Below are 25846 nucleotides of genomic sequence, written 5' to 3'. Positions count from 1 at the left end.
AAAGCAACACATTTCAGGCATATGCGAGTGGGATTTCAAAGATAGGCATGACAAAGAAGAAAGACATAAGGAAAATACAGCCTGGTGCAGTTACAAAAATAGGAGATTATATCCAATTGGTACATTGTCTCAGTTCACACATAACGCCAACCTAAACTGTGGTCTAACGTAAATTAGCAAGTGTACTGGTGCACATTTATAATAAGCATACATAAATCATATGTTACAAACCGATAATAAAGACACCTGTGAGAGAACACATCAATTACAAAAATTAAAATTTATAGACTTTATGTAAAGTATGGTTTTCACTACAAAAGGTAATTGCCTCAGCTACATATTGTAGCTACATTATCAGCTACATATTGAATACATGTTATGTTTAGTGCTCCGGCAAATCTATATTGGTGCATAGCCTCTTCAGGTCTCCCAACTAATATCTTTATCAATCCATTTTGTACAAATGACAAAGACGGACAGAAAAGCTTATGGCAGTTTCTCAAAGTCTTACCCTTGTTAGCATGAAAGTCTGCAGATCACTGCTGCTCATGTATATATGTCAATAAATCATAGTGTATCAATGTACCAAATGATACATCAATATCTAAGGTTCCACAGCACTTTTTATGCAAAAAAATAAGCTTTCTGCATATATGTTATTTAGATTTTGAATTAACGACGCCACCTAGCCTATAAAATCAGAAAACTAATATTGAATCAGATAAGCATACAAGTCATCACAATCACATCTCTATGTAAAAATATATTGAGAAGCTTTCAGTATTTAACTTAGATATTCAACTGAAGCTTGAAGAATATTACATCTGTAACTTAATTTGCTGAACAAGCCAACTGACAGAAAGCATTTTTTTAAAAACCTAAGCTATAGGGTAAACCTTGATAAAAAAAACATTACTTTGTCATCACTTTCTAATTTAGGCCCATAATATAGCTTGTTACATCAAAATTAACAAGCCAGGAAAACGTGTGACTCATGTTCAGAAGTATATGTAATATCTCAGCCTTGTAGAATGACATGTAAACAAGTGTGAAAGTTCTGTCCGATAAGCTTGCATGCTGCTTCAAGAGACAATATGGATTAATAAAAGTCCTTGCTATTAATGCGACATGGACTAAACAAGGAACCTTTAGGGCTGCAGCAACTATCCTCTGTTAATGCTGTATGGAGTTCTACTCTATTTTCACTTCACACCATAATTTTTTGTCTCACAACCAAGAGTAAACTGGGTCATATAATTCATGTACACTAGAGGATGAGAGAGAGAGATTTTTAAAGAATCATAGAAAGCCACTTAACTACTCAATAACAGTTTTAAAATAAAAAAGAATCCATACAAGATTAAATGCATGCAAAAGACTTTTAACATGAAATTAAGGGCAATCGTTACACATCCCCTCTAAAAAACAACATCATTATTACTGAAAACTGGATAGAGCATTGATTTGGATGTGGAACTTTAAGTATAAACCTCTACTTACATTAAGCAGGTGAGGTTCAAGGCAATCTCAATAAACAACTAGTCTTTCTTAATGCTTTAAAGAAAAGTGGATTTCACCAGACTTTTGAAGTCTATGTGCCTTTTTAAGTACATGTTTGAGACCTATTTCAATCTCATACAGCTCATGCCACCCCCCACCCCAAACCACATGCAGCTCAACAACCAGGTATTATTGCTTAGAAAGTACACTGGTATGTTTGTTTATCAAGCACACAACAGGCCACAATACAATACAGGAACACAGGAATGCCATGCTGTGCAAGCCTTCCCTAGCTCCTAATAGAAGCAACAATGGCAATCAAAAAGCCTTGATCATACAAGTCTTGCCAACATGCCAACTTCACCATGGCATGTTTCACTAAGTCAAACACACACCTGATGTTGTTGTTGTTGTTGTTGTTGTTGTTGTTGTTGTTGTTGTTTTAGCTTAAACAAAGCCAAGACAGGGAGTTCCCCTTGCCTTTGGGCAGGCAAAAAGGAAAGAAAGGAAAGGTTTCCTCCAAGGGAAGGAAGGAAAGCAGGCAGGAGGTCTGGCTGCAGTACATGTTAGCCTACAGGCACGAAATATTTGCAAGGAGTGCCAGGGGCGTAGGAAGGGGGTGCGGGCTGCCCCGGGTGTAATCCTGAAGGGGGGTGACATTTGGCGCGCGCCCCCCACCTGTGACTCCCCCAAGCCCAGCAAGCGGGCAAAGTGGTGAAGCAGCTGCTGTGGCTCTCCCCCTTCCCCCAGCTCACTGTAGGCTTGGGAGTCACGGGAGGGGCACGCCGAATGTCAACCCCCTTCAGCCTTAAGAGGGGTGACATTCAGCGCCCCCCACACCGAGATGGACCCCCGGGGAGGTTCGCCCCGCCCCGGGTGTACAGCATGTGTGCCGTTCCGGGTGCTGGAGCACCCAGCTCCGCCACTGAGGAGTGCATGTCTCCTTTCTCATACAACCACACACACACTTCAGGTTATGTGCTATCTGAGTGAGGAGGAACAGGTAGCACATTTTCAGCACTCTGTTTCCTAGTCCGTTCACTATACACAATCTGGAGATAAAATACACTTTTCTTTCGACAATTATGAAGGCCTACTTCAGTCTGAAATCTCTTGGAGAACTAGACAATGTTAAGAAACTAGGGTTGACAAAGTTGAGATGTTTTAAGGAAATTCGCCAAAATCTACACTTCCAACATGGGCTGCCATACATATAGATTTTCATGGACATTTCAGCGATTTTTGCTCGGACACTGTTTCTGATGGCCAAATCCCAGCTGTGTCCAGGAAAGTCCAGGCGTTTGGCAACCCTATCAGAAACTATTACAACCACACGAAGCTGTCCTACATGCTCTACTCACACTTAGGCAGAAGTGTCAAAATGCAGTTTGTCAACACATTTTTTTCTAAGCAAACATTTGTCAATGTCATACAGTAGAAATAACATTCTTATAGCCTTAGAGAGCTATGCAACCATGTTTGAACATGTTCAAAAAGGTGATTAGGTTACCTACAAATGCAGCACCCCTATAAACCAAACAGAAAAATATTTAAGAGAGAACAATTTCCAGTAGCTTGCTGAGACGATACACTAGAAGGAAAAATATCCCATACACCTTGGGGGAAATTCCATATCTAAAACCTAACATTGATTGACTGACTCTCCATTGGCATGCTTATGGCAGCTAATAAATCACCAGTGGATAAACTAATCACAACAAATAAATAAGAAATTATAGCAGTTGGTCCTGCCGGATCAACTGCTATAACATTCTCCTGAGCTTCTTATTTCTTACTGCATTTGCATAATATGACTTGGGTAAGAGGATTGTCTATTTAATGGTACTATTATCATTAATAAACTTATTGATTTATGTACCACTTAATGCCAAAATAGGCTCCTAAGCAGTTCACAAAATATAAAAACCAGTTACACAAACATTATAAATATGTTGATTGAAGAGCCGAGTCCTCTTTTGTAAATAAATCCAAAAATCCTGTAACATTTGGATATTTAAAATAAATACCTATATGTGTATGTACTGTATACTTTGGGTCTGGTTACACAAAGAATGCTGTTCATTTTTGATAATACACTTCTCAAAGTTATTGGATGTGACAAAATTCCTTCATAAAGTAGGACATATGACTTAACACTTTGTAAAACTTTTATAAAATGGCTGATTTGAAGTAATGGGAGGCAGATATTTTCTATCATTCCATTTTATCAACAACACATTGAAAAGAAAACATGGCATCCCTTGAAAAACATTATGTTCAAAAATATTGTTAAAATCTCCAAGTTCCATAATTGTTTGAATTTTCCATGCGACACTCAATGCCCACTGCATAGCAGTCAATTGGCTATTTCTTTTATGCAAAAAGTGCCATGATTTATGGTTGTCATTCATACTGTATTTATAAATATATGTTGCATATGTGCAATGGGGGGACATGCACACAGGGGCACCCACCCAATGTCATAGGTGGGAACCTGTGGTTCTCTATACGTTGTTGGGTACCAATTCCCATCAGTCTCATCCGCAGCCAGCGTAACCAACGACGATCATAGAAGTTGGGAGACCAATGACATCTGAAGAACCAGTTTCCTACCTATAGTATATGCAGTGTAACCATTCTTAGTGACCATAACAAGTGCAATTAACAATAATGCAATTCTTTTTCTTCTTCTTCTTCTTCTTCTTCTTCTTCTTCTTCTTCTTCTTCAATAATCACTCGTAGCCAAGTAAGATTGTCTTCCATAAACACGGTTTTAACAATGAGTCTGTAAGTGACTGTGGAAGCCAATAGAAGCAGCTTATTGTGTAATCTTTAAATTTTCTTTATAACCACAACATCATGAATAACGTTATTTTCCTTACTTGTGATGGACAGATTTTCAAAATATATTTGAAATAAAACAGGAGATACTGAGGAAGCTTGCCGGCTCCTCTGTATAATACTATGTGTTCCAGTATTTCATCATTAATTTGTGTCCCAGCTGAAGGAGCTTTATAGCTGCTAATACCTATAGTATTTTCAGCAAACTGTTGGCACATCAGCTTGTACAAGTGCTATAGCGTCACTGTTTGCTTTTTTACAAAGAAGCTGGTTCCCAAGCAATGTTGTCAATTAGCCATGACAGCAAAATACATATGCTACATAATGGGGGGGAAATGACAGCTCTACTGATGACTGTTACTCAGCAGATATGCAGCAATGAACTGTATTAGTCTTTATACTGCCAGCACAATAATTTAAGCATAGTAAAATAAAAAATAAAAAAAGTTTCTCTGCCTAAAAAGATGAGACAGGACTGAATTAGTCACGGCATAGCAAGCAACTATGGGAAAAAATCACTTGGATGCACTTTAATGCACTCACTTTTTTACTCCATCAATACAACAATCTCTCAGCTTTCAAAACAAAAACAGAATCAACCTAAAAAGGTAATACATAGACAGATATGAAATCATAGCTGTTGCTGAGCTTGCCCATTTTGTCCTTGTCCTTAAAAGAAAGTGCATTGCAGGGACAACTAATATGTGAAAAGGTTCCCGGTAGGTAGGAAAGAAATCCCTGCCCTGGCATGGCTGATAAGGGCTTACATTTTCACTAGGGCTCATCCCCACTCAGCCTGCAGCAACTGGTTTCAATACCCAGATTCAGTCAGGGAACAACTGAAGAAAGAAAGAGCTCAGAGATGCTTCTGATTGTGTTCATCATATAGCTTGCGTTCAACATAACAACATGGTAGGTGAGTACAATGTAAGGTTAGAATGCAACCTCACACACTGAATGTACATGTGGAGGGAGTTGCTTGAATATCCTGAAAGGTGTATGCCACTGGAAGATTAAAAAAAATAGGAAACTTCTTTCTGACCAATCTTTCTTCCTATGTTTACAAGATGTTTGTAACATTCAGTTACAACTGCCACTCAGATGTGCAAAGAAAAATCCTCTTTTTAGTGAATAAAAGAAATTACAAGACTCTAAAAGACCATCTAAATCCTTGTTCTTATTTCAGAACGTTATCACATACTCTGTTTGCAGTGGTTCCTGGTACTTCATTCACTTTTCATGGCTGCTTGTTAATATATATTTGTTCCTTTGAGAGCTTGCAAAAAGTGATGCACTTAGTTGTAAACACTAAACAACATTTGGATTATTTAATTTTAAATACAACTAAATGGTATTATTTAGCATTCTACCTTACCAGGGTGTGTTACTATAGCTGAAATACAAAAATCATGATAGTCGTGTCAACTTTTTGGGGGGTGGGGGTGGGGGGGAGAATCAGACAATCTGTCTGAAATGAATAAAGCTTTTATGTAACTGCTGCCCCAGAAATCAAAGTGTTTCTGTGATAAATCAAGGCACCTCTAAAAAGCAGAGACCTATCAAGAAAAATTATAGTGATGCGTGTTGGCGCAAAAAAATATCAATTTCACATATCCACTTATAGGGTCTGTATGGACTAGGAAGGAGAGCTTGGGCCAGGGGTCAGCAACCGAAGGCCCATGGGCCAGAAGCAGCCCGCAGAGGTCGTTTGACCGGCCCCCAAGCTGCCCCCGAACTGAGCAGCCCGCTCGCGTGCTGCGCTAAACCAGTGCGGCGAGGGGACTCACTTCTGCAGCACAAAAAATCGCACCTGCGCAGACACAGACGCCGAAAATTGCACACGCAATCGAGCCCACGGAGGGATCTCCACGGGACCAATCTGGCCCAGGCAAGATAAACCTTGCTGACCCCTGGCTTGGACAGCTCAATGGAGATGTTGACTCAGTGTGCAGCAGCTGTGAAAAAGGCAAATTCCATGCCAGGGATCATTAGGAAAGGCATTAAAAATAAAGCTGCTGATATAAGACTGTTATACAAATCTGTGGTACAACCACATTTGGAACACTGTGTATGCTTCTAGTCTCCTCACCTCAAAAAGGAGGTGATTTAAGCAAACTAAATTTTAATCAGGGTAGACCCATTGAAATTAATGGACCTAAATTAGCAATGTCCACTAATTTCTGAGTAAGACTAAGTTTTGATACAAAGCTTGGATATGAATCATACAGTTTTTATCTATCTAGATTTATTAAACAATAAAAAGATCACTTGGCTTCCATATTCAAACACTCTAAAATAAAATTATAGAGATATCAAATTTCTGTGTTATAGATCTGTTTTTTATATTCATATACAATATGAAACACAATGTTTGCTAAAGGAATATAAAGTTACATAAAGAAGATAATTTTCCACTCCTAAGTTAGTTGTAGGAAAATAACTTCTGCATTAACATAAAAATGTCATTACTACAGAAAAACTAGATTGGTTAAATAAAATGTTGTCAAAAACAAGCAAACTTCCTGAAAAATATGGAAAGCTTATTAATGCATAAACATGTCTCTGTTTAGCTTACAACACAAATAGCTGTTAACACCCTATTAAGAAGTGAAAAAAATGTCTTCAGCCTTTGCCAACTAAGGGCAAAATCCAAAAGGACTTTGGGGGAAACTTCCACAGACATCCAAGTCCCTCTGAGGCTATCACAGGCTTCTTAGGCCGCCAAAAATGATTCTCCTGGGGCAGACAAGAAGCAACTGCAGTTTGAAGACATCAGGAAGGGGAAGCTTCTTGGGATCACAGACTGCATAGGGTACTTGTCAGATATTGCCAAGAACTGGACTCCAACATACTGCTCACTACAACACCAGAATACCAGGTTTGGGTCAACACTCATGACCAGCAAGTCAACAAACTGTGACATTTGGGAAATGAGATGGTTTGAAAATTAACGAGCCCAAATTGCTGCAACTTTTTAATATTGAGTATAATGGCATGAATTATACTCCTGCCAACCTAGCAGTTCGAAAGCACATCAAAGTGCAAGTAGATAAATAGGTACCGCTCCAGTGGGAAGGTAAACGGCATTTCCGTTCGCTGCTCTGGTTCGCCAGAAGCGGCTTAGTCATGCTGGCCACATGACCCGGAAGCTGTACGCCGGCTCCCTCGGCCAGTAAAGCGAGATGAGTGCCGCAACCCCAGAGTCGGTCACGACTGGACCTAATGGTCAGGGGTCCCTTTACCTTTACCTTTATAATGGCATGAATGTAATTGTGTTACCAACCCCCCCCCCCCAAAAAAAGTACCCTGTGGTTTTGAATAAAAGAGAAGTTGTTTCAAATCTCACCAGCATTATACCATTCATATGTGAATGGGCAAAGGCAATGTCTCTCTCTATATATTCTATTACCAAAATGTCTCTGAAGGCTAGCAAACTGACCAAATAATGTTACATGGCAGGAGACTTAACAAAAGCTCTAACTAATCACTAGCAAGACTAAGGATGCGAGTCTATACACACTTACATCAGAGTAAATCCCTCTGAACTTAGTAGAATCTACTTCTTGATAAAACATGCATGGGATCAGGCAGCAATAAAAGCAATTTCCCCCCCCTGAAGTGCAATACAACAAACTAAGCAGATATATTTAACTACAGCCCAAACTGGAGTTTACTTTTGTACTCCCCTGATACTCTAAACACATACCTACACTAAGAGGCATCCTGTGGAACTCTGCCTATACAATCATAACCAAGTGTGGCTTCCCTGAATGCTCTCCTGAAATATGTGTGGAAGCTGCAGTTACAACGGTACCTACGTTACAAAAGTTCTCTTCAGTCTGGTCTTAAAAATCAGTATTTCACACAAACCCCATAACATTATACTGCTAATGAAACAAATCAATGCAAGCCTTCATTGGAAGTGTGCAGCTCAGAGACTGGCAGTGGCTCTTGAGTGTTTCAGACAGGGGTCTCTCCCGTTCTTTCCTGGTGATGTTGGAAATGGAACCTGGGACCTTCTGCATGTAAAGCAGAAGCTCTACTGCTGTACAGTATAGGACTGCTCTCTTAGAAGTTCTTGGGGGGACCGTATGTCCCCTGCATTATTTTCCACCATTTTCTTCAAACACAGCATTGCAAATGGCCTTTGAGTTGCAGTGTTCTTTGTAGGACACAGCAGCTTTACTTTTTTAAAAAACAAAAAACTTCAACGCTTGAATAAGTGCCGGAATTTGGCTTTACTTATTTAAAGTAAGTCTAAAGGTAATGCAGATATGAACAAAACAAAAGGAATTTCCCTCCCTAGGCCCCTCTCTCGATAACTTGTGACTTTCCAATAACTTTTGTACAATCTTTTTTCACAATCTTCCTGCATTCCTAATCAGCAATTCTTCCAGAGGAATCTGACAGGACATGTACATGCTGCTGTATCTCTGGGAGACTATTTTAAGAGACTAATAGCCAAATCAGTTGGGTTATTTCTTTTACTTTTGGAAGCTATTTCCAAGCACAAAATATGCACAGTGTGAACATAAATGGTGCATGCATCTATACATACACTGATGCTTTCTCTGGGAAAATGAACATGTAGGAGGCCACCACATGTTGCACTTTGCTGGAAAACCCTGTAATTTATAAACTTCTCCTCCACTTCTGAACTATGCTGTTTCCATGTATTTGGTACCTGACCATTAGTTCCTGCAAATGCAGAGGAAACCTTTCAGTTATGCTCATCATGATTTTTGCAAGAAAGTACTCTGCAGAACTAGGAGGGTGGGGAGAAACTATACATGGCAGTCACATTTCAAAGCCATCTCTATCTTTTTTTGGTCTTTAATTAAGGCAAATTGTTTCAGCAGCCTGCCATCTCAGTCATCTGTTTTGTGAATCCTACCATCTAATTAAATGTTTGCTGAAATTGAGCTCCCCCCCTTTTTTTTTCTTTTAAAAAAGAATCTAGTGGCCAGCTAACTCATGGGGGGGAGGGCGTGTTTCATAAAGACCTTGACTTCCACACACATTATTTATTTTGTATCAATGTCAATAGTAGATGTCTATGCCAACTATTCAGAAAATCATCAGTTTTATTTATTTATTTAAGCTCAGACTATCCATAATGGTAGCATAAGACTGCCAAGATGGTAGAGAGAGATTAAGTTGTGTTGATGAGATTTCTTTGTCATCAATGTTTTGCTTTTGTTCTGTTTATTTTATTTAGCAAGATTTACATACCACTTAATCAAAATAAATCTCCAAGTGGTTTACATAAAATAGTATAAAATATTCATCTTTTTTTTAAAAAAGCAGACTTTTTAAAAAGCAGACATAATAAAATGGATCAAAATAGAGATAAAATCAACAGTTTTAAGAACAAATATACACGGCAAAATTACATGTCTGGGTAGGCTTGCCTAAAGAAAAAAGCTTTTACTGACATCAAAAACAGTTAAATGAAGGTTCCTGCCTAATATTAAGATGTTCATGTCTAGGTTAAGCCTATCCAGAAGAAAACATAGTCATTGGTTTCTACTTGCCCAAGTGTAGGAAATCTAATTTCATGAAAGTTGAATGAACTGCCCCTGAACTTCCAAACTAGTAACTTTATTTAGAGATTGGTCTTGGAAAGCTCCTGTCAGAATAAACCAGCCAGTTTCTACAATGTCATAGCACTCATGTGTTTTCCCTAGCAAACCCTGCAGTAAGTGAAAACAATTGCTGAAAGGGGCCCTTTCCCCTGATTTATTTCTCAGAGGTGCTTTATACACTAATAATTTCAGTGACCAATAGAGGCTTTTTATTTTATTTTTGTAACCATCTTAATAAGCCATGATAGTGTTATCATCAAATTATATATTAGGGTTTTTTAAAAAAACACAAATATGCATTCAACTTTTTGATAAGCCCCAATCCAATGCAATCATTATATATCCAGGACAGATTTACTACATGCATTTGTTTCTTCCTAGATGCTAAGCAAACAGATCAGCCATCCATCCAAAATGCAGTTGCAGTGACAGTTAATGTGATAAATGGGGTGACACAAGCAAGGTTACAAAACAGTTATGTTAACTCCCACCCATAAGCATTTACCTACTACTTAAACAAAGGACATGACTTGGTCAGTCAACCCAGACAAAGGTCACATAAATTAAACCTTCAAAACCTGTTTATTTTGTGCTGACTGTCACAGTCAGCTGAAGCCTCCCTGAAAGGCTCTCCTGCGCTATCATGCTATGCTTCCCACCCCAAAAAGTTTGCTGAGACTATCATTGTATGCCACTGTGAAACTGGGCACTGTGTCTTCTGATCAAGTAGTAGAGAGAGAAGCTTGCCTGGAAGCATCATTACATATCTTTAGGCACCAGGTGAAAACATTCCTCTTTATCCAGGCTTTTGGCCGTTAAATAACCGATGGCTTGTTAAATGTGGGGGAATATGATTGTTTTATATTTATGGTGTATTGTCATGCTGTCCATTATGGGTTTTTTAATTTATTTTTTTTATTTTAAAAAAAGATAAAACTATATACAGTCAGAGAATCACCTCCAAATACTCCGCATAGCTTTGTCAAAGTGTATATGCTAAAATCAGCAAAATCTTAACAAACACAAAATGATAACTGCAACTTTGCTGACTCAAACAAAGCTCAATTCGTAGTTTCCTGGCACAGTGAGACAGTTGCTTTTAAAAGAGTGGAACCCATATTGTCTTTGTAACAATTCTCCAAAGGAATCATGTGGGATGGGCAGATCATAGGAAGAATGTCTTGTGACCCAAAGAAGGATGTTGTGATGTGGTTGCTTCCCAGTGATGATCTGTCTGATCCACATAATTTTGTTCAAGTGAGATTTTTATTGCTTTTCTTAAGGTAACTTTGGGTGTTTTAATTACCTTCAAGATGATTTCTTTTCTTTAGTTTCCAATTTTCTTAATTGTTTAAATATTAAAAATAACTTTTTTAAAGTTATAGTGATCAAGAATAGTGATCAGAATAGTGATCAAGTTGGATATGTAGAAAGGCAGAATATAAATTATTCTAATGCATAAATGCATTTATAAATAAATAAATAAATCCAGCACCTTCTAAACTCCCAAACTAAGGATTGGTAGTTTAGTTAGGTCCATGGCTTTTGGGAAAAAGTTTTTAATCTGACCTCCAAAATCACTAAACAATCTATCCCTCCTAATTTGGCACTTGCCTTATTATTAGATCAGATCCCAAATTCTGCCCTTAAATTAAAATTAATTTCCTTAAATTAAAAAAAAAATATTTCCTTCCTGTTCACAGCAGCTAGATTATTGCCTAATGATGGACAGAAAGTTCTAAAATACCAATAGAGGCTTGGGTTAATAACATCTGGAGTATTGCTCTATCAGAATGCCTTACATACCACTGGCGACTAATCAAAGACATCTCCAAAAAAGATACCTTTGACACGATCTGGACTCCCTTTTTCTCTTTTATTAAAGAAGAGCAGGGTATTTTAATGCCACCATCATCACAGAGGTGTCTATGGAGAGGATAAAAGGTAAAGGGACCCCTGACCATTAGGTCCAGTTGTGGCCGACTCTGGGGTTGCGATGTTCATCTCGCTTTATTGATCGAGGGAGCTGGCGTACAGCTTCCGGGTCATGTAGCCACCATGACTAAGCCGCCTCTGGCGAACCAGAGCAGCGCATGGAAACGCTGTTTACCTTCCTGCTGGAGCGGTACCTATTTATCTACTTGCACTTTGACATGCTTTTGAACTGCTAGGTTGGCAGGAGCAGGGACCGAGCAACGGGAGCTCACCCCGTCATGGGGATTCGAACTGCCGACCTTCTGATCAGCAAGTCCTAGGCTCTGTGGTTTAACCCACAGCGCCACCTGCGTCCCAGATGAAGAGGATATGTTGATTGAAAATACATTATATTGTAACTTGAATAAATGATTTGTAGTTGTTTTTGTTTTTGTTTTAAAGCAACAGCAGAGACCCTATACCTGATTTTTATTTCAATCCAGGATACTGCATTGTTCTCCAATAGTTTGTGCAGCACTGACTCATTTGAATGCATATCCAAATCAGACCTGCAATTCCTGCAGGTTTGTGTAACACCATTTCTTCACATAAATCTCCTTTGTTGGACTGAGTTATAAAGTGTGAGGACTGAAAAGGATTTCCTCCTCTTTGCCTAACCCTAACAATTTGGACCAACACACATGAACACTTTTTTGCAGTATTGCTGTTCCTTGCTTTTATACTAGGCTCGCACTGCATGCCCCAATCTTTCTCTGTCAATTTCTATGTGAACCACACACATGCTGGTAGTAGTAATAGTAGTGGTAGTAGTAGTAATGATGGATCCTTCAGTACTAGTTCAGTAGCCTTTTACCCACTTTCCTCCCCCACTTCATTTTTAACTTCAGAGGTAGGGTAGTATGAATCTTCACAAACACCCCACCCCCTCAGCAAAGTAATTGCATGGCAGGTGGAGGAGCTGCCCATCCATATACATACAGCCATACCTGCGGATCCAACCTCTCCCTATGCAGGACGATGCAGAGTTCACTGTCTCTATTACCGGTAATTAGAATTAACTGTCTATGCATTCATGTATGTGATTTTTAAAAAGTGACCTTTCAAGTGCCACCTACTTCCCACATTGTGAGATAAAGAAAAATGCCACAGTATCCTTCACAGCAGTATGTAGCAGGGAATCGCATTATGAACAAAGGCAATATAGCACTGTATTCCTTACAGGGTGGTCCCATGAGCAGCAACTACATTTGTGGAAAATATTAGTACAGTGATACCTTGCAGACAAAAACGGGCTTCAATGTGGATTGCACCCTCACATATCAGCTACTAATTATTAATTTTATCAAATAGCAAAGCGCAACAGGGCTGCCATTAACAACAACAAAAAGAAGCAGCCCCCAAACCTTGCCATTTCAATTTCTCAGGAACTTCAAACGAAATATTTGAAAGAAATTGGGAAGAAGAGGATGGGAGAAACTACCTTCAGATTATTCAAAAGCTTTAGCCAGTGATAGACTTATTTGGTAGTCTGCATGCAGCCTACCTTGTTTCTCTAACAGCAGCTTCAAAATCATGCAACTGTCTGAAAGTGCTTCAACTTTTAAACAAACACACATTGTTCTATCTATTAAATGAAAGCAAATTTTTGTTTATATTTATAAAATAGACAGAAGAGGCCTTCAAAGTGCCTTATGTGCTATATAAGCAGTTTACAAACAGTATTGTAAGTCACCTACTATGGTTAAAAGTGTATTGCTCTCTAGAGACGGATTGCTTAGGCACTTTAATCCATAGACCAGACTACCTCTCACATGTGGTCTCCGAGAAAGCAGGCAGGATGGGTTTAAGTCATGAATTATTCATCTGCTCTCATCAGGACAAAAGGTACATTGAAGTACATATCAGTGTGGGAGGTGTAAGAAATTCTAGTTGTAAATGTCAAAGAGAAGGATACGGAAGGCATAAAAGAGGATGTCAAAAGTGAGCATGTCAGCAGATGCACTTACATGCATCTAGAAAATCAATTGGCAACATTGCACAAAGGCAGAAGGCTGACAGAAGAGCAGTGTAAAACAGCAAAAGCTCACAGACCTTCATAATTGGCTTCCGCATATCATCAATACATCATGGCCCTAAAAACCAAACACTCAAGGGCTAAAAGCCACAAGAGGTGTAATCCGTCCTACTCCTTTGCTAGCACCTCTTTCACATACAACACAGCCTGCTCTTTTTCTTTTCAGAACTCACACTTCCCTTCCCACACCTCCACCTCAGCTAAGCAGCATGGGGCTAGAAATACTGTTTTACAATTGTAGAAGGTGAAACTATAGCTCAGCCCCATGAGACCTGGTCTCTGGGGATCTGCAGGATTCTATCTTGTCCCCTGCATTATTCAGCAACTACATGGAACTGTTCCATAGGGGTTTTGGTCTACTGTTGCAGCATTGCCCTAAATTGTGTGTTCCTGCTTGTTGGCCGAATACATGTTTTTAGCAAATTATGATTGTTTTAAGCCTCAACACAAAAGCTGAGGTGGAGTAGGCACTCTCAGAGATACTCCAGGTTAGACCGATATGAGCAGCCCCTCCCTTTACACCAGAAGCGGAGTACCTCAGGCCTGGAGAAATAATGTGGCCTTCAGGCTTCTCTGGCTAGCACTCCAGGCTTCTCCACACCCTCCCCAAGTGCTTTCACCCAGATGGATTGTGCCCTTGAACTGTAGCAACGCTTCTTTCTTGTCTGGACAGAGGATGAAGGGGGGGTGTCTGTGTGTGTGTGTGTGACTAGAAACCTCTGACTTTTGTATGGCTGGAATATAGCCTGCTGTACAAAGACCAGATTACTTTGCCCACTTTTGCTTCTGACCCCATCCACTACATAGATGCAGCTGGCAGATGGATGCAGCTGCCTATGCAAAAATAGGGCCTTTGGGCTGAAAAATGTCCCAACCTCTGGCATATCCAGGCATAATGCCTAAAGAGAGCTGCAGAAAGTAGTAACATATACACACAAGCCCCTGAGATCATCATGTGGGGCCCTTCTTCATGTCCCCTCCCCCACAAGAGGTCCAGAGGGAGGCAACAGGAGAATGGGCTTTTTCTGCAGTGGCTTGTGAAATGCTCTCCCCAGGGAGGTTCAGGTGGCACCTTCATTATTCATCTTTAAGTGCCAGGCAAAAATGTTCAACCAGGCCTTTGGCTGATTAACATCCAATACCCTTTTTAAAATGTGTTTGGGGGGGCGAGGGAGGTTTGTGTTTTTTGTTCTCATTTTTATCATGTATTTTGTGTTTTTATCATGTATTTTATGTTGTGAACCGCCAAGATCTATGGATAGAGGTCGGTATAAACATATAATAAATAAATAAAAGTAAATCAAATGGGTATAAGAACGGCACATGGTACAGTGGTGCCTCACAAGACGAAATTAATCCGTTCCGTGAGGCTCTTCGTATAGCGGTTTTTTCGTCTTGCGAAGCAAGCCCATTGACAGCTTAGCGGATTAGCGATATTAGCGGTTTAGCGGCTTTTAGCGATCAGCTGTTAAGTGGCTTATCAGCGGATCAGCTGATAAGCGGCTTAGCGGCTTAGGAAAAGGGGGGGAAAGGGGGGAAACCCGCAGGAACTCGCAAGACATTTTCGTCTTGCGAAGCAAGCCCATAGGGAAATTCGTTTTGCGAAGCGCCTCCAAAACGGAAAACCCTTTCGTCTAGCGGGTTTTCCATCTTGTGAGGCGTTCGTCTTGCGGGGCACCACTGTAGTTTTTAATTCTACCATACCTACCTTTCATTTTTCCATAGAAGCTGGCTACTTAAGTAATCATCAGGTTTTCCACTCATTTATACCAAGCAAAAGAAAAGCGGAAGAAAAAGCAGCAACAGAAGTATCAATTGTCCGACTGCATCTCTGCTCATTTAGTTTTAACCAAAACATGTGGAGAGATTGCTTCCACTTAACATGATAGCATTTCTGGCACTAAGCCTGAATACAAACACAATAGCTTTATCACCTACCAATTTGCTTGCCATTGTTAGGTAATTGGACAGTATGGTAAGAGACAGCAACTGATGACTGATTTATGAAGCTGGTTTCACACATGCAAATTATTGATATATGACACCAAACATCTGCACTCAGGTGTACAAATGCAAGCCACTTCAGTTAAAAAATGGTAACATTATTGCTGCTTCAATGCAGGGGTGCCAACTTAAATAAAATATTGTGGGAGCCCGTGTAAGCCCCACCCCACCCCACATAATTGATTGCATGATTCTGCACACATAAACACCATTTGAGTGGCAATGCTCATCAACTTTGGGGGTAGCAGCCCCCTCAAATATTTTACTGGGGAGGGCAAAGCCCCCTTGGCCCTAGGAGCTGGCTCCTATGCTTCAATGGAACATGAGTCTTCTAAAGATTATGAGAATCGTTTTAAAAATGACTTTTTTATAATCAAGGATCAGAGAAATAATAAATGATACAAATAAATAGACCAAGTCTTCTCATGTCATTTGTTGCTATGAGCTGTGTTAATCCTCTCATGAAGATAAGATGGAAGGGGAAGCCCCAACAATATTTAATTCCTGCTACTTGCAGTTTAATTGTACAAGCACATAGATTGGGGGGGGGGGCATGTTTGTTTCAAAACCCAGATCACCATAACAGGGCTGTTTTTATATGTTATGGATATTAGGATCCTCAGTTTATTCCACATTTCCTCCTTCCCCCAATAGGCAAAGCAGACAATTATATTATTGGGGCTGAGGGGAAAAGATCCCTCCCTCAGTTCGGGTCCAAGTACTCTGTATGCCCATTCAAAATCATCAGCAGAGATTATCAGGTCTGGAAGCAGTGATTTAAGCCATGAGGCAATAAATTGCACAGGAACATTCTATTCCACTCCCTCCAAAAAAAGAAAAGAAAACGTTAATTATTTCTCCTATTTTGATTTTCTGCATCTTCAAACTTGTTGTGTATATCTAAATTTTCTTTTTTGTAATTTTTGCTCTTTTTGTCATAGATACGGCATACTTCTTTTGTTGCTGTAGTTGTTTATGTTAAAGAGTCAAGCCTCATGTTTCATTGGAAGCATTAGTTATTTCCAAAGTTTTTTTTTAACCAAGCTCCTTTATGGATTCTTGTGCTACAAATACTTTTCTTAAGATATTGTTACCATTTTCTTTCTCCAACAAGAAAGGACCTTTTTTGAGAGCGGTGCCATCTAGGCTGTGGCCTGAATTAGTGTCCATGTTGAAGTGAACCTTCTATTACCAGGCAGAAAGAACTGAGTGAAGTCTTTTATTTCCAACTTTTCTGAATCCTTTTGTGTTCCCATCCCCTTTCTTCAAGGTTTTGGGGTTGTTTATTTAGACATTAAGGGCTTTTGTTCCAAGCTATTTTTCTGGGTGTTGGAGAAGAGCTTAGAATTTAAGTGGCCACCTTCTTTTCTTCATGACCACTCTAATAATTGTGGCAATTAAATATTTTCACTAAATGAATAATACACAAGTGTGAGCAATAAGCTTTGAAGTCACTCCAACAGATGCAGCATTATGTGCCCAATCTGTTATCTATCCATCGAAGAAGTGATATATACAGTAATCTCTTCTAATAAGTCTGATAACAGATTTCCTGCTTCACTACAGTATTTGGAACAGTTATTCAAATTCAAGAGAATGGGCAGGTAAACAGAGCAGGAAAACTCAGGTAGTGACCAGAGCTTCATTTCCATGAACACAAATGAGAACAAATAGCTTCATTCATTTCAGTGGCATTTATACTATTACGGACATCTAAAACACAAAACTTACTTCTAGTTCGGACTTGCTATCTCACATTCTGGAGTTTATATTTTGTCAATAATGTGGCAATGCTGTGTTTTAATTGTTATCACCTGTCCTGGGACCTTAGGGTGAAGGGTGGTAAATAAATAATCATAATAATGATATCAAGAATAATGCACGCCTTCAGCCTCTTATCAAAAGGTGAGTTCAGCTAGGTAAACATTTTTAAATAGCAAATGAGTTTCATGTCTATTTCCTCTTAAAAATGGCTTGGAACAAAATACAGTAATCCCTTTATAGCTATTAGAAGAAAAGCCCAAGAGTGAGGTTTAGAGTATTAATGAAAAAGCTACTTCTCTGAACATCTGGGGGCATTTAACCTTCCTCTCTCTGCTCTCACCTGCCATTTTTTCCCTTCCTAATATAACTCGCCCTACGTAATGATAGTTGAGTTAATGTTTCTCAGCCTATTCTCCATATAGAATTACCTTCCCATGGTCCTTAAAGAACATGTATCCTCCCCTTGCAGATCATCCCACAACCCTTATTAGCCCCCATCATTTCCTCCCAAAGCACAGATCAAATTAACAACTTCTTCCATTCCTTGGCTCTCACCCAAAACATATTCTACATTGTGCCTTCTTAACTATTACACAAAATATGTTTTATTGCCTCACAAAGCCTGGGAAGTTCCCACGTTCAATTAAATGCAGGATCTCCCAGTTCTGTCACTGAGTCCTCTCCATGGTCATAAGGACAGCACAAACCCACTCCACATCCCCATATGCCATTACATCCAGGGAGAAAATGCTCTCTGAACAGTACTCAATTCAACAGCTCCACAATCCATCTTCAGAATACACACTCCAGCAGCTCAATGAGCTTCCTCAAGCATAGTTTGCTCCAGGGCTCACCTGGGATGACTGTCATCCCTGCTCTTTTTAATATCTCACTTGGTGGTATGTTTTACAATTCTGACGGGCAGCAGTTTTCCAGAGTTTCACAGAGGGCTCCCTCCAAGCCCAACCTGCAGATGTGAGGGTGTAAGTTACCCAGAACCTTCGAGATGGCTGAGATTTGGTTTCTACCCACCCCTGGTTTTTATGTTTTCAGAAAAGTCATCTTGGCTGCCAGTCCAAGACTCTGAGACTTTTGGGAAAGTCTCACAGTAGTTTCCCTGCTACCTCTCCCTTTCCTGCCTGTGTCAGATCTGCAGGGATAAACAGGGAAAATAAATGTGGTGGGAAAACTTGAGAGTCTCAACAGCAACAACCAAAAGCAATATTAATGGGGGTTTTTAAGTGTAAAAAAACGGATGTGTCTGGAAGAAGAACCAAGCCATGCCCACTTCATCTTAAAGGAAAGTGAAACTCAAGCTCAAAATTCACAGAAATTTCACCTTCCCTGAAACTTATTGAAGAATGGCCCTTTACAGAGGGGACAAACGGCCTCGTGAAAACAGCAGAAAAGTTATGTTTACCATTAGTTTTAGCTGTTATATAGCAACTAATTAGTATGCATTCCTTGTTTGGGAAGTATATGCATTAAACCAAGAAAATTTAATTTAGATTGTTCTCTCATTGGGGGGCAGCTTTAAATTAATCTATCCTGGATAAGAATAGACATGACAGGTCAATAGTCAAGTAAAGCATATTAAAACACTGATTTAAATCCCATACTAAGTGCAGGATTCAATGCTAATTGCTATTCAATGATGAACAGTCTCACTGTCTAGTCCACATTCAAAGAAAATGACACCTAACCAAATTAGCTAATATCCTAGATCAGGCTTCCTCAAACTCGGCCCTCCAGATGTTTTGAGACTACAATTCCCATCATCCCTGACCACTGGTCCTGCTAGCTAGGGATCACGGGAGTTGTAGGCCAAAAACATCTGGAGGGCCGAAGTTGTGGAAGCCTGTCCTAAATGCACATTCAGACCCATCATATGAAACAGCTCTTACAGCAAGACATCACTGCTGTGGAATGCAGATAGGTGGGTTACATATTAGAACAAAAAGATTAGGATGTCAGAAAGAAGACTAATTAAGACTTTCCCAAAAGGATGAACTGAATGTACAAAAAAGGGATTAAAAAGAAATATTCACCTCCATGATGAGAAGTGTTGCTGGTCCTATCAAATTGTTTTACTTCCCTCAAAATTGCTTGGATACTTCTCTGATAAAGAAACTTTAATAGTCACTCCAAACTTTAGGTAAAACTTAGTTCCCATGACTTAGTAACTACCACTGCATATGGAATTTATTAATGAGATCCAAATGTGTAGAGGCAATCCAGTGCTAATGAGAGGCAGATAATGATACCAACAAAACAGCTTGAGCAGGTGCAGACAATGTCATCAGGTCAACCCAGCCCCAAAGAGGAACTGGAAAGAGAGCACACCTGTGCATACCACCCACTCAATGCACCCCTCCCACCTCCAACATTCCTGTATGTCCACATAGGGAAGACACACCCAAAAATGGCCTTTACCCACAACATTTAAAACACATAGCCTGGAAATCAGTGGCTCAGCTGAGGGCTATCTTCAGCACTATAGGAAGATCAGGTGTGCAGTAATCCCATGATACTTTTTTCTCTTTTCAGCAACACTCCTTTTGCTTCTAAATTTCTCAAGTGTTTTGACTGAGCAGGAACCTCCAAAATTGCCACAAAATTTGACAGCAACTCTAATATTAAATACATTTAATGAAAGACCAAATGTTCATCAAATCAAGTACCTGTTTTACTAAGCTGTACTCCCTCCTAAAACAACCAAAGAAAATTCAAACCCTCTATCCCGGAAGGAAAAGAAACCAAGCAATTTTATAAGGCAACTGTTAATTAAATAAACCATTAACAAAAACTTGAACTAATAAATAATCGATCTGCTCCACAGCATATCTTCAAGCATCTAGGACCCAGAGCCGAGGCTTCTGTCCATAAATCAGCCTCTACGTTTATGTTTGTCCATGCCTCCTGCAGCTTCCTTTCAGGCTCTTGGTAAAACAAAGCTTCATTTTCTAGGGGTGGGGGAGGATAGCAGTACCCAAAACATGGGACCAGGCAGTGCGCACACTTTAGCAGGCCAATTCCAAATCATATGCCACATGTTACCTGCTTTTATTCTTGTACAGCAAGTCTTAAAGCCTATCAGTTTCCATTATAACAGTGGGACTAAACTGGCGCCAATCCAAAGAGTTTGGCTTTAACTGGGTTGTACGTTGGACTGCCATCAACTTGGAGTTTGCCTTCACAAGCTGAGAATTGTTTACAGGCCCACTGCATAAACAAAAATTGCAGTTTAAATCTCTTGGATCCATACATTATTCCGCAGAGTAGCCAGCTGCCTCTCATTACCAATTTCTATATAGAAATGGGGCCCATCCCCATCGCATTCGGATAAAATCCAAATGTGCAATATCACGTGAAAAGGAATTACACACACAAAGAAAGGGCAATTGGGATCAGAAGGGTCCTCAAGATAACTTATTTACAGGCTCACAAGGAGCCAGTTTATGCAGAACATCTCTAGAGAAGCTGATCTGAACTTGCTTTCTTGCATTCATTCCAATGAGACATAAGCATCTCCAACTTCTATGCCCTCCAGAGCAACTAACAAAGGCAGGTTATGTTAATGTTAACTACTATTGTGATCAGATAAATTAGTAAACAAGTAAATTAGTCCTCAAGAAAATGCACAAATGTATCACAACATAGCTCAAATGATGGACCTGGCAAGCTACTTACCTGGAAGCAGTTGTTGCTCATGTCCAGATAAATGGGCTACTGCAAGACTGAGATAACTGCAAGGAAACAGAGCTAGGAAAGAATACAGAGCTAGGAAATAATGCTTTAAACGCATTGTGTGAATGTGGTCTCTTTCACTGGGAGATAACTGTCAGAAGACTATGGAACCACATCAGCTACCCTAACTTCAAAAGTGGTCATGTGTGTTTACATAAAGTTCACATTTCACACCTGAAAGGTAGATGGGGGAAATTGAAATATTATGCATTTTGGAGTTGACAGAGCTAAGATGTAAAAGATTGCCTGGCTCAGAAATCAGAACAGACGTGAAAACAATTGGTGCGTCTCATACAGAAATGGAAAAGGCAAAAGGGATCAAATGGAGGAATGTGTCTGTGTAGATGTTACAAATCATTTTACTATAAAGTAAGCACATGCAAGACAAAGTGCCTTTTGAAGATGAATGATTTCTTCAGGAGTACTTCAGGCAATGGCATTTCCCAGATAAGAAATGAATAAAACAACAATTACAATTAAGTCCAAGGCTAATAGCAAGCAACTTTGGGCAGCCTCCAAGGTTTATGTATGAGTTATGGGGAATCCTGGAGACTTGATTTGGAAGGTACTTGGGGAGAATAAAAGCTCTGAAACCTGGGCAACAGCCTTGACAACCTCATCCAGCTGCTGAAAGCCTGTAATATTTGGGATGGTTTCCACAAGTGAACAGAAATAATTAGGAAGGCGTTTTAATGAGATCCAGATCATCAGGATTTGCAATCCCTGGTCAGAGGAAGGCAAGGTTGTACTTCCTACTTCAGGCACAGGAAACATGGCTCTTGTGGCGGGAGCTCCACCTCAAGGGTGCATTTCGCCAAGTCATTCCTGAGAAGTGTTTGGCTCAAATAAAATGACTCTCCATGCTTGCGCCATGAAACTATGCTGCCAAACTAGAGTCAGAACCACCCTCCTTAATATTATAATCACCTTGTACAGGGTTCTAAACTACGCAATATTCAGATGCTAGCCTCTCCAGATGGCAATTCACACAATCTGTAAAAAAAAAAGATGATGATTGGCAGTTCAGGACACTGGTGTTAAGTTGCAAGTGAGTCCAGATGATAATAACAGCAGGCATATCACAGTAGTTTTTAGCCTGTTAATGAATACAGTTGATTATTTAACTATAAAAACAAATTCCTGTGTTAATAGTATCTATTCATCTACACTTGTACTGAAGACACTGGGAGCACTATTTTCTAAAGGAGAGGATTGAGAGCTTATCAGCACAGCACATACACTCTGGCCCCCACCCCTCTGCACCACAGAGATACAAAAGCAAATGTTTAAAAGCAACAACAAACACCACCCCAAAACTTTCATGATTCTAATCATGCCTTGACCAAGCTACACGGTTATGGAATGCTACGGTTCTGCAGGCAGCTTGACCTCAAGTTTGCGATACTGCTCATGGAAACCACCAGATTTTGGGGCACTGGGATGAGGGATAAAATGTTTGTTTTTTCCTTCTATTAAAGATGCGGCATTTAGCTGGTGTTAGTATCATCCACTCAAGAATATTTGCCCATTCACTGAACTACTGTGAAATTCAGTGAGGGCACAGAATTTTTCATGCTCTCTTCCTATGTGTCAAAACAAAATCTTTTAGAAAGGTGAAGAAGCATCTGGTGACTGGGTGTAAGGAGGCAGCTTCTACATGCCTCAAAGGACGTTCCCTTCCTCAACTCTTAGAGGAGGTTATCCAGAAAGTTAGAAGAAGTTACTCAGCATAGATGCATCACTATGCAGATTTCCCAACCAACAGGGAAATCAGTGGCACCACCTAATTATGTGGGCAATGTGTTTGAGACGCCAATACTTCGAAACAGAACGGAGTATCTAAACTGGATTTATAATTACAGAGTGCCAGGTGAATGGAATGTGCTCCCACAGACTTTAAGTCACAGGCATTACCAAGTCCATGAATGCCTTGACCCATAAACGGTAAATAAGGAACCAAGAATGAGCTACCAAATTAATCTGTAACATATCAGTGCTCCATGTGTTAATCTCCATCTGAATATTTAGACTCTGCATGATCTTAAATCCTGGAAATCATTCTTAATGCTTTTTCTGCATTGTACTAAAAGGCCACAATAATCCTGGTGGTATTTCAATTTTAGTCAAAGTTCATTCACCAGCTGTTATTTGATTCATTCTCTTGCATGCAGTACATCTGTCCTGTAATATATGAAGTGTGATCCTAAACTCAACTCACTGAGTACAATGGGTCTTACTCCACAGTAAGCGTGCTAAGGACTTCAACCAAAAAGATGAACATTTAATCATTCAGATTCCTGTTTTGTCAATGAGGTGGACGTAGATTAATATTAATTTCTGGTGGCACTCTAGAAATAATTTCCCCTTGGTCATACAAGGCAACTAGAACCAACTTTTCCTCTGCTTGAAACATAACAAACTTGCTTTTTTGTTTTTGTTTAAACTACATTTTGTTTTCAGGTAAGAAAAACCCAAACATATGTAAAATATGCTTTTCATGTAAAGGCCATTTTTTAAGGTGTGGCCTTAAAACAGAACTATGATCTTTGGGAATTAATGGTGCATGCATACTTCCCAGTAAATGCAAAAATGTATTTTTTCACTTCTTAATATGGAACTGTGCTTTAGGCTGTAGGAGAGTATGCAGCAAATCAGATTAATTCTGTACAGGTTTAGGCTGCAGCCTTATACACCTGGGAATGTCCCATTATACTGAATGGGACTTACTCCTGAGTAGACGTGTGTAGGATTGTATTAAGCTGAACAGATCTTTTCACCCAGTGCTGCCCTGCAAACTATTTAAATACTAATGCTACAATTCTTTACACACTAACCTAGGAGTAAATCCAACTTAACTCAAGGGGACTTACTTCTGAGTAGACATGGAAAGGGTTACACTACAAATCAGTTTTGAAAGTGCGTAAATTTCTATTTAATTTGACATACGTGGGGTGAAATGGTTCTTTCAGATCAGGTGGAGTAAAAATGAAAAGTTTGAAGAGAAGAGGCAAAGGCCACAGCATTAAAATAAGGCTATTCTTAAATAATACGTATGGGGTAAGTGATACAGTATTCATTCCTGTAGAACAAAAGGTGCCTCAGTTTTAGAGAAAAAATATCCAAGATGTGTATTACATTCAAGAAAGAGACTTTAAGACTACCTACTTCCAAAAGAACGGTCTTACATTGCCCGCACCCCACTATCACCCCCTCTGTCCCAGCAAGAAAAACTCCGCATACCAGTGACTAGACAGATGGGAAGTAGTAGTCTGAAGATCAATCCACACACCACTTCTGTTGCCATCGCTGGGATATGGGACCACTTCGAGTCTTGGCGAAACAAAGGAGACCAGGATCACTTGCAATGTCACCAGGCGCCAGCTCCTGTCTTTGAGGTCCACCCTTGTCCGGGGCTGGAGCAAACGAGCATTCTCTCTGCGTGTCCTGCAGGCTTCTTCTCAAGAGCCCTTCGACATCTCCGGAGCAGCCCGTCCCAAAAGCAACAAAAAGCCCAACAACTCCGCAGCGCGGCTAGCAAGAGCCGCGTCTTAAGGCTTCCAACTCAAGGCGCACCGTTTCTCTCGCAGAGGAAAGTCTTTAGTTTGTTCACTTGAGAACCATTTTGCTCCAGCCCTCATCGGGGCGGGCGTGGGGAGGGGGGGGTATCGCCTTGAGCGCTGCCTTAGATTAGCTCAAACGGAGCCGTCTCTGTCGCGCATGGCTGCGCCTGTCCCGGATCCCTCACAGTTCACGCGCGAGATTCCCAGACATAACAAGAGCCGCCCCGTCGGGGACCAGCCGAACTTCGGGCGCTCCGAGCGAGGCGCCACCAAACTGTCCCGAGCGTCTAGGCGGGGGGCATCGCGGGAGCGTCGGAAGCTGCCCGGCGGCCAGCTCTCCCTTGCGCACTCGCTCGGTCTCAGGCGAGAAAAGCGCGTCTTCCCAGCCGCGAAGCTCCGTCCAGCCGCCACAGCCCGGGGCTTTGCCTACATATCTCCACCTCAATGAAACTTGGCGTGACCCAGCCCCCTCGGCGGGGCGGGCCAGACGGGGCGGGACGGAGCGGCCCCGAACCAATCGCGGAAAAGACGGCGAGGGAGGCCGGAGTTTCAGGCGGCTGAGGAGGCGGCAAGCCCGCCTTCTCCAGCAGCTCCGCCTTCGCCCAGAAGGCTCGCAGGAGATTCCCTGACGAGACTAATCCCGAGCCAGGTGTTGTCCGGAGAGGGCGGCTTGCTCCCGGTCAGGAGAGCGGGCGTTTTGTCTCCTCGTCGTCGCCCGCGCATTCCTCCGCAAAGAGACAGGAGCCCGCGAATTGCGCGCGCTTTCTCTCCTCGTGGAGTGTAGCTGGCGCGCTGCCGCCTTGCCGAGGGAGCTTCAGCCTCTGCCCGCGCTTCCG

General features: G+C 40.7%; 1 protein-coding gene across 5 annotated transcripts in view; it reads right to left on the bottom strand.

Moving 5' to 3' along the window:
* Positions 1 to 25096, bottom strand: part of PIEZO2 (piezo type mechanosensitive ion channel component 2) — a 203256-nt gene extending 178160 nt beyond the window's left edge. For all 5 annotated transcript variants that reach the window (XM_079982831.1, XM_079982834.1, XM_079982833.1 and 2 more), the window contains exon 1: positions 24691 to 25096. In XM_079982831.1, coding sequence (XP_079838957.1) covers positions 24691 to 24754 — 64 coding nt within the window. In that variant the 5' untranslated portion in view covers positions 24755 to 25096. The remainder of the gene's footprint in view (positions 1 to 24690) is intronic.
* Positions 25097 to 25846: the final 750 nt, after the last annotated feature.

This window comes from Podarcis cretensis (genome assembly GCF_951804945.1).
Source record: "Podarcis cretensis genome assembly, chromosome: 7".
NCBI lineage: Eukaryota > Metazoa > Chordata > Lepidosauria > Squamata > Lacertidae > Podarcis > Podarcis cretensis.
The sequence above is the reverse complement of the archived record's forward strand: the minus strand, read 5'-3'. Positions and strand labels throughout refer to the sequence as shown.